The sequence below is a fragment of the Nicotiana tomentosiformis genome, chromosome 5 (genome assembly GCF_000390325.3).
Source record: "Nicotiana tomentosiformis chromosome 5, ASM39032v3, whole genome shotgun sequence".
Lineage (NCBI taxonomy): Eukaryota > Viridiplantae > Streptophyta > Magnoliopsida > Solanales > Solanaceae > Nicotiana > Nicotiana tomentosiformis.
The window spans coordinates 100356330-100366093 of NC_090816.1; the positions used below are offsets into that span (position 1 = coordinate 100356330).

Below are 9764 nucleotides of genomic sequence, written 5' to 3' on the forward strand. Positions count from 1 at the left end.
GTTGTATCATATGGATCGTGACAAAAGGAAAATAGCCTTTACATACTTTAACTCCTTTGAGCCCTTAATACCTTCTAATAAATTCTTCAAACAACTCAACTAGAAGAGATTCAAAATTGATGTTGAGTAAAGGCTAAGTCCGCAACTTAAACTATTAACTCGTTTAAGTAAATTTGGGCAGCATCTCCCCTGTAACAAGGGCCTCCTCCAATACCATATACCAAAAACAACAACCAGAGCAATACTATAAGAACAACATCAACAATTGGGTACAAAATATTTCATTAACAAGTCATCAACATATCACGAGGAGCGACAAGCTCGGATTGAATGTCATTAGCACCCTTCAACCCCATTATCATTCATTCTTGAACTTAGTAATATATCTAGTATAATAAACAATACTTTTTAAAGGATTTCCAACCATTTATAGTTCATGGAAATAACCTTTCCAAAATAGTCCATTAAAATAATAACATCTCAAACTATTTCAAGTCTCCTCTTGTAGTATTTTGCTCAAATAATGCTACCAACACACAAAAAACTTCAAGAACATGTAGTAAGATGTTATACTCACCTTAACCAGTAGAAATAACATGAAATTTCAGCCAAGCACAACCCACAACTATCCTCAATGACACCACAACACTATAGGTATTGTATTCTCTTCTTGAATCAACTTTTGGTGTTTAAGTTGGTGTGTAAACACTTGTAGTTCGCCTTGCAAATCTAATATATATGAAGGAGGGACTGATTATTACCTTAATCAACAAGAACAACACGAAATCAGAGGTTACTTACATTTGAAGAACCCTCTAAAATAGCCACAAGATGAAGAACTACGATCTAGAAAGCACCATGGGATTTCTAGCGTTTGATTCATGTTTTTATCTTAGGTTTTCACCCTAGAATCATGGAGTAATTCTTGGAGAGAATTTAGGAGATTTTAGGAACTATTTTGGACCGGAAAAATGAGTTAAAACTACTTAGAATTACCTTAAATACAAGCTGGAGTCTTACACCGACTTTATGGAAGTCCCATTCAATTCATATAATTTCGCCGACTACCCTCTTACTCGCACGCCTACCAACTAGAATTAGGACAGTTAGACTAACCCCAAAAAAGAAATATCACTCGAGAAAGCGGCCCCCTTTTTGCCTTTCTTGCTTGATTCGTCTTTCATCTCAGTGTCTTATCCGGATTAAAGGTTTTGATCAGACTAAAGGTTTTGATCGAATATTCCTCTCTCTACCTTAATTCAATCAGTAAGAAAAGAAACATTACATAAAGAGTGAAATTCCATAAAACATGTTCCACAGGGCACCCGGCCAATGAGAGTTGCTTGCACGGTCTCGCAAAAATATGAATGTCTCTCTACTCCGATGCCGTATCGACGAACAATTAAATGCATTAGAAACTAGACTCGTACATATTCAATTTGGTAGGTAGATCACCTCGCAATTACAAGTATCTTTAGAGAAAGGCTCAGCTATATTTGACCTAGTTTTCAGCACATTTTTTAATGTAACTTGTTCACCTTTGCCAACTTTTGTTCCACAACTCGCTTGACTTCAAAATATAATAAAGGACTATCATACGACTAAAAAAACTAATAACATAACCTCATTATAATGTTAAGAACCCTAGTCTCACCCCAAAGTGTATGTTATAACATTCCAAACTTATCGACTTTCGACGAAACTTATTTTTTCGTTTAGCTTCTAAGCTTTCCAACCCTCTTGGTACTTGTTATTCATGATCTTTCATATTTGTAACCTCCAATGTAACATGATTAACTTACTTTATGTACTTTCAAAAATGATCTCATTTCTGAGCTTACATCAACTATCTTATGACGTACTCTTATGTATGAAAACATGGGGTGTAACAATCACTACTCTACCAAGGTTAGACTTGATACTTACTGGGTACCGTTGTGGTATACTTATGCTATGCTTCTGCATATTTTTGTGCATATCCAGGTACTTATGATCGAGTTGGTTTGAGACTTATGTCTGCGCGACTAGAGACTTTAAGGTATACCTGCTTGACGTTCGCAGGCTCCGAAGTCACCTTCTGTTGTATTTTATTTCCATTGTTTCCTATTATTCAGGGTTAGTGATTTATTGTTATTTCTAGTGACTCTAAGAAAATCTTATGACTTGTACTACCGATTTTGGGACATTGTATCATGTTGAGATTGTTGACTTATTATAGAAACTTCCGTTTCATGCTTAATAGTTATTTGGTTAAAAATCTATTATTTAATCGGTAAGTGTTAGGCTTACCTAGTATTAGAGACTAGGTGCCATCACGACATCCTACGGAGGAAAATTGGGATCGTGATAGTTTAAATTCATTCGGAGCCATCCACTTTCCTCGTAAAACCAGGACCACATGTCAACAATTCAGCTCCGGGAGTTAAATTTGCTTTAAGCTGATCAACACACTTTCTAATTACCTTCTCCTCAATTAGGGAAGTAGTATCTCCCTATAAGTCAAGGATCATCTTCTTAAGAGATCCGGCAATTCGCAACAAACACAAAGCAAGATTATAATCGCTTGAACACAAAATTGTCACGATCCAAAAATCTCAACCTGTCGTGACGACGCCTAACATACTTACTTGGCAAGTCGACAATCACATAATAACTAAGCATTTGGATTGAACATATGATTAACAAACTCAACAGCAAAAAATCTCATAATTAATCTGATAAAAATAATTGTAACTGAAAAACGCTCTCTATACAGGAGACATGCCGCTACAGTAACGGGTGGTGGTCTTATGGCCACTACTTCTCTGTCCGGTGGTGGAAAACCACCAGACCTATCCCAAAAGATGCGCATTGATAAGGCGAACACAACCCAACAAGTTTCACTCCAAAATTCCAAAGGAGCTGTTACAGATCTCAAAAATACCGACGCGTTTACTGTAGCAAATACTCGCTTGGGCATATCTGAAATTTCCCAGCTTGATTCTGCGTCAAACCTGCCAAATTTACTAGCTACATACGCTACTCTTCCGGAAACAAAACAAACTGGACAGAACGTTGCAAAAATCGAGCTAAAATAAGTGATTTATGTTCATGGTGAAGCAACGATCAAGTTCTCAATGGAGGAGATAAACCAATTCACAAAAGAGGAAGGATTACACCAAGCCTTGGTGATTAAATCCTCTTATGATCCATATGATATGCAGCAGCTTCGCAAACTACTGCCCATACAGTTTAGAACTCAAGGTCGATGCATCATCGGATGGCTTGCCAGAAGACATGTATTGGTCAGGTTTGATCGTTATGATGATTATGTTTTAACAGCAGCAAAATCTATTAATTATCTACTGATTAATGGCATGGAATATCAGTTTAGAATATTTCCTTGGACAATAGGATTTAACCCTGTAGAAGAGACGTCAAGAGCTTTTGTTTGGATATCGTTTCTGAGTCTGCCGCCTATTCTTTTTGCAAAGAAATCTCTGATGTTTATTGCCTCAGCAGCGGGTAAACCTATTGCAATTGATAAAGCAACACAAGAGAAATCCAGACCGAGCACAGCTAGGGTGAAAGTCGAGCTTGATTTATTGGGAAATCTGCCGCAACACTTGAAGGTTCAATTAGTGGATGAAAAAACTGGAAAGATTATTGAGCATGTACAGAAATTTGTATATGATAATTTGCCTCGATACTGCACGTTTTGTAAGCATCAAGGTCATGACGAGGATGATTGTCGATCAATTGTAGGGAACCATGATGTTAAATCACAAGAAGATGCTGAAAGAATTTGCACAGGTATTGAAAAATATCGAGGTGATGCGAGACAACTGTTGGATGCTAAAAATTTACAAAAGGATGCTTCTGGAAAAGGACTGGCATCAATAGAAAAATCTAATGTTGTTGGTCAAGGCTCAGATGCAACTAAAGACAAACATACATCAGCTGATTCTGGCATTGTTACAGTTCCAGTTACGACAGCTCTTGCGAGAGTTTCTCAGGATTTGAGGGCTACTAATGCTCATGTTGTTCATGGAGTTTCAACGAGGGATAAGGAAGCTAAAGGTGTTGAGGAAAAAACTACTAAAGTTGCGCATCAACTTGAGAAGGAACAGGGGCTGACTAACTTTAAACATATGCCTGATGCATTTGATGCACGTGCAGAACTAGCTGAAAAACATTCACGTTTTATAGCTACTGTTATGCATGATGAGATGCAAGAAATGGAAGGAGTTTATGCTTTGGATTATGTGACTGGTACAGGTGATAACAAAGTGCTTGAACAAGCTAAGAACTCTCCAAAATCTTCAACTGATCAGGCCATTTCTGGGCACGCTAGTGAAGTGCAAATTAATATTTGTGAAATGCGTGAAGCTGGAAAACAGACATCTCATGGTGAGGTGAAGTTGAATGAGGTTGATGTTATGAGTGCTGAAAAATTTTTTAAACATCATAACCAGGTTACTAAGGGAGCAGAAGCTTTAGAAACAGGGGAACGAGTTAAAAAAACCTGCTGCTATTGATGCTGGTATACGACCTGGTGGTTTGGAGGCTGCAACTGTGAATGTGGAGGATCTAGACCACATTTCCACTTCGTCTAATGATGCAGCACAAGTGAATGCAGCACGACTTGATTGAACAATGGTGGTGAGATCACCTACAAGGCAAAATGCATCTCCAAAAGCGATGAAACGGCAACAGTTTTTAAGTACTACATATGTTCGACGGAATCAGCAGCAAGCAGTGACGCAACGATCACCTAAAAATAGGAGATCTCCAGACGTGCAAGACCAGGTCATAACACCAAAGCATATTGAGTTTTCTAACTCCTTTGATGCATTGCTCAATGAGCATGATCATGTTTTGGAAAATTCAACGGATGCCGTCAGAACTGGTGTTGTTCCATCAGATGTAGGTGCACAATCTGCTTCACAATCTACTAAACCTAATGAACTGCTGGAACAGGTAGAAATCACTAGTAGCAAGAAAGGAGTGGATGGGAATAGAGAGGAAGGTTGTGGTTCTGTAACACGCAAAAAGAAGGAAACATCTGGAATTAAATCTCCAGATCAAGATGCAGAGAAGAGTTCAAAAAATGAGAATGGGCAGATTGTGGTAGTTGCGGATGAGTGCAAAGTTTCCAGGAACTCTATTGCACCTACTAATGTAAATCTTACTGCAATTGGAGCTGAAATTTTGGAAGGCTTGAATCCATTGCAAGTTCTGCCTGGGTTTTTGTCTAATCCAACGAAGGGAATGTCTCTTGCTGAGGTGAAGGAAAATAATGGCATGACAGGGGTCGGATTGAATACATCCCAACATGATATCCCTTCCAATGATTTGTTTGATCAATCTGGCAACATGTTACAAGTTTCAAACAACCAACAAACTTTATCCATGATGTCGTCGGCAACAAAAAAGGGAGGGGCTGACCACACAAGAGAAGAACATGAAGACACGATGAGTGAAGCCGAACTAAGTGATGAACCTGTCCAAATTTTAAACGAGCTATAAGAGGAAATTAGCTATAAGCTTAAGTCATGGGCTGACCAAGTAGAAGAATATGGAGAAGGTGAAGAATATTATGGTGTTGATTCTCAGGAACAAAACACTCAACAAACAGGTTCGTCAACAATACGAGGGGATAACGCAAAGGAAGGAGTAGTAACTGTGTTTGAGCAGGTTGCTAGTACTTCACCAAGTAAGCAAATCAAAACAAAACTAAGTCCTAATGCTGTTGTTTTTGTTCCTACTGGACAGCAACTATCAGGTACGATTTTCAATCTTAAATTGATCCATAAAACTGGACAGGTAGCTAGTACGAGTGGAGTAGCTGCACAATATAGCTTGACTCCGACAAACATCCTCCGAGCTCTGGTAACTCATGACATGGATACCTTAAAGGCTCTTGACAATCCGAGGACCGAAAGAGGAGCTCTAGTACCCTCACACAATCCTATTGACGCTTTTGGGGTGGAAATGGGTCGCGATTGGTATGAAGAAGGGGAAGAGGAAGAACTACTAGATGCTTGCTTTAAATATATAGCTAGGGAGGGAGACCTATCATCGAGGCAAATGAGAAATGGATTAAAAAAAAAAAAAAAAGAAGTGGATCAAACAAAAACAAAAAGAAGGCACATAAAAGGCAACATAGCTGGGATGGCAAAGCAACATAAGAGGTTATCATTAGGAAACCACCAATGAGAACTGCAAAGCAAAAGGTGAGTGTCCCTACCACCTCCACAAGGTCAAATAAATCAAAAAAGAAATTAAAATATTTGAAGAATATTTGAAGACAGTGGAAGAAGAAGCAAATGAGCTACAAATTGAAGAGTGCACAAGGTTGAAGAAAGAGGGCCAAGACACAAATTTCTACATTGTTTTATTTTTTCACTTTTTAAGTATCATCATTTGTAATATCATCACATAGTATGTTATAAACTTTGTGATGATCATAGAGTACTTAGTTATTTCTAGCTCATATTTTATTCATGCTTGCTAGTAGATGGGGTTTTTTATGCCTCAATAGGATTTGTAAGGTAAGTTCTAGCACAGTATGTGTGTGCTATATTCCTATGCCTTTGGGAAGATCCAAGCGGCTATGAGATTGTATGCCCTCGTGAGACTTCTGCCGGCAGCAACACCATGATCCTCTAAATGAGGCTGCCATCTTAAGGCAATCGAGGCGCAAATGAGTGATTATATAGCGAAGGCATAGAGGAAACATTGTTATAGCTAGATCCCTTACTTGTACTTTTACATTGTGGTTTCTTTTTTCATTTGTTATTAATAAAATAGCTGCTAGGCATGCCTAGTAGTATAATTTGCCAAAAAAAATTTGTAACTCAACTACAACCATCCCAAAATCTGGTGACAACCGAGTACATGAGCACTACTAAGTATCAACATAACCAAAACTCTAGTGCAACTGTCCGAATAATAGAACAGTACAAAAAGGCATAAAAGGAAGGAGAGTCAAGGCATGCCGACGTCATAGCAGCCACCTCGAAATCTCTAAGCAAGCACTGGCAACAATCTAGCATTCATCGCGTTCATATGTACCTGGATCTGCACACAAAGTGCAGAGTATAGTATGAGTACAACCAACCCAATGTACTCAACAAGTAATAGCATTAACCTTGGGCTGAAAGCAGTGACGAGCTTAGAAGGATACAATCAGAACCAAATAATGACAACACATATATAACAAAGAAAATGATAGTAATAACTCAAATAAACTTCCATGTTTAGCTCGTTCACATTACCGAAATTTAGACATGCTTTCAAATTCAATAATTAAAGCCCAACATTGATAAAATATGCCAAGTTCAGCTAGCATGAGGAATATTACATCTCTATGCCTACATGTCAATATGCATATCAAATGTAACGTATCACAGTGATATTTTCGGGTACTCATACTCTCAGAATACTCAATCTGTCTATCTCAAATTTCCACTCATCACACACAAGCACTCAGCACTATACGGGTGCCTGGCGTTTATGCCCCTCACTAAAGCACGTGTATATAACTCAATGTGCATGCGCTCACTAATGGTATATCAAAATCCGGAGTGGCGGATCCTGCCCAAGCGCTAATATAAATCCTATAAGGCCTGCTGCGGCGTGCAGCCCGATCCACAATAATAAATAAGCCAATAAGGCATGTTGCGGCGTGTAGCCCGATCCATAATAATAATAATAATAATAATAATAATAATAATAATAATAATAATAATAATAATAATAATAATAATAATAATAATAATAATAATAATAATAATAATAATAATAATAATAATAATAATAATAATAATAATAATAATAATAATAATAATAAAGCCAATATGTCATGCTGCGGGCGCATCCCGATCCACAATAACACTCACAACATGGCTCTTAGGCCCACCTCAATCACCAATCTCTCATGTCTCAAGGCTCACAACCTCGTACTACTTAGCCCAAACATAAGAACATGTAATGTAACAGTAAATGATAATGAAAACTGGGATATGATATGCAAATGAAGGATCATGACTGAACACATAATTGCAGTTAAAGTAGATAACTCAAAATAGCAAGAATAACCTCAATGGGTCTCAACAGGATGAGTACATAGCCTAAACATGATTTCTAACAGGATTCACCGCTCAATCACTATAACAAGTAAGAATTTCACGGATAGGACAAGCCTTAATAGCAACACAGTACAAAAGAAACAACTGAATCATGATTACCACGGTGCACGCCCACATGCCCGTCACATAGCATGTGCGTCACCCCAACACACCATATAACATGTATTTCAGGGATTCATACCCTAAGTACCAAGTTTAGAAGTGTTACTTACCTCAAAGTGTGCAATTCAATGCTCAACAAACCCTTGCTTCGCGAATCGGCCTCCGAACGACTCGAATCTAGTCATAAACAACTTAATATAATCAATACAAGCTATAGGAATCGATTCCATATGATAAAAGCTAAGATCTTTAACCAAATTCAAAAAGTCAACCCTAAAAGTCAACCCCAAGTTCACACCTCGAAACCCGTCAAAATTCACAAATTCTGAACACTCATTCAATAACGAGCCCAATCATACTAAAATCATCCAATTCCAACCACAAACCGACCCTCAAAACCCTAAATCTTACTCTCCAATACCTAGACCAAATATTCCTCAAATTTCACCTTTAAACACACATAATCTAGGTGGGAAATTCAATGTGTATTCAATATAAACGGACAAAAGTGATCTAAAGTCACTTACCTCTTGAATTATAGTGAAATCCCACTCAAAAACCGTCACAAGCCGAGCTTCTTAGGTCCTAAAATGAGAGAAAACTCGAAACCCTCGTTTAAATCCTTCTGTCCATCATTCCCGCTTTTGAGGGCTCAACAGCCGCACCTGCAGCTCCGCTTTTGCGAAAAATCTTTCGCTTCTGCGAAAATTCATTAACCTTCCCGATAAGCCACTTCTGCGTCCAAAACCCGCTTCTGCGGTCCAAGTCCCGCACCTGCGGGAGCGCACCTGCAAAATCCTTCCGCTTCTATGATTTCATCGCTCCTGACCAAAATCCGCATATACGGCAGCTTCATCGCATCTGCGGGCTCGCAGATGCGGAAACTACCTCGCACTTGTGACCACTGCCCAGCCTAGCCAAAATCCGCATCTGCGGCTTCGCACCTGTGACCAATTTCACATCGGTGCGGTTGCACCAAAACCGAAGCTAACAAAAAATCCATTAGTCGAAAACTCAATCCGATTTCAACCCAAATCATTCTCGAGGCTCCCGGGACCCCATCCAAACATACCAACATGTCCTAAGATATGATACACACTTAGTCGAAGTCTCAAATCACATCAAACAAAATCAAAAACACGATTCGCACCCCAATTCAAGCATAACGAAACTAATGTCTTTCCAACTTCTAAAACTAATATCGAAACCTATCAAATCAATTCTGATTGACCTCAAATTTAGCACACAATTCATAAATGACACAACGGACCTATTCCAACTTCTGGAACAAAAATTCGAGCCCGCTATCAATAAAGTTAACTCTCGGTCAAACTTTTACAACCTTCGTAACCTTCAACTTTCTAACTTTTGCCAATTTCAACCAAAATGCCCTACGGACCTCCAAATCAATATTCGGACATACTCCTAAGTTCAAAATCACCATACGAAGCTATTAGAACCATTAAAAATCCATTCTGGAGTCGTTTACACATAAGTTAACATCTGGTCAACTCTTTCAATTTAAGCTTC

At 38.5% G+C, this 9764-nt stretch overlaps 1 protein-coding gene across 1 annotated transcript; it reads left to right on the top strand.

Moving 5' to 3' along the window:
- Positions 1-2553: 2553 nt before the first annotated feature.
- Positions 2554-6143, top strand: LOC104087503 (uncharacterized). Its single transcript, XM_009591998.4, has 2 exons — positions 2554-5695; positions 5806-6143. The coding sequence occupies exon 1, from the start codon at positions 3117-3119 to the stop codon at positions 4515-4517; it is 1401 nt and encodes a 466-aa protein (XP_009590293.1). The 5' UTR covers positions 2554-3116; the 3' UTR covers positions 4518-5695; positions 5806-6143.
- The last annotated feature ends 3621 nt before the right edge of the window (positions 6144-9764 follow it).

Bases quoted from the DNA above. Each gene is read 5' to 3' on its own strand.
- LOC104087503 (XM_009591998.4), top strand. From the start codon at position 3,117: ATGGAGGAGATAAACCAATTCACAAAAGAGGAAGGATTACACCAAGCC.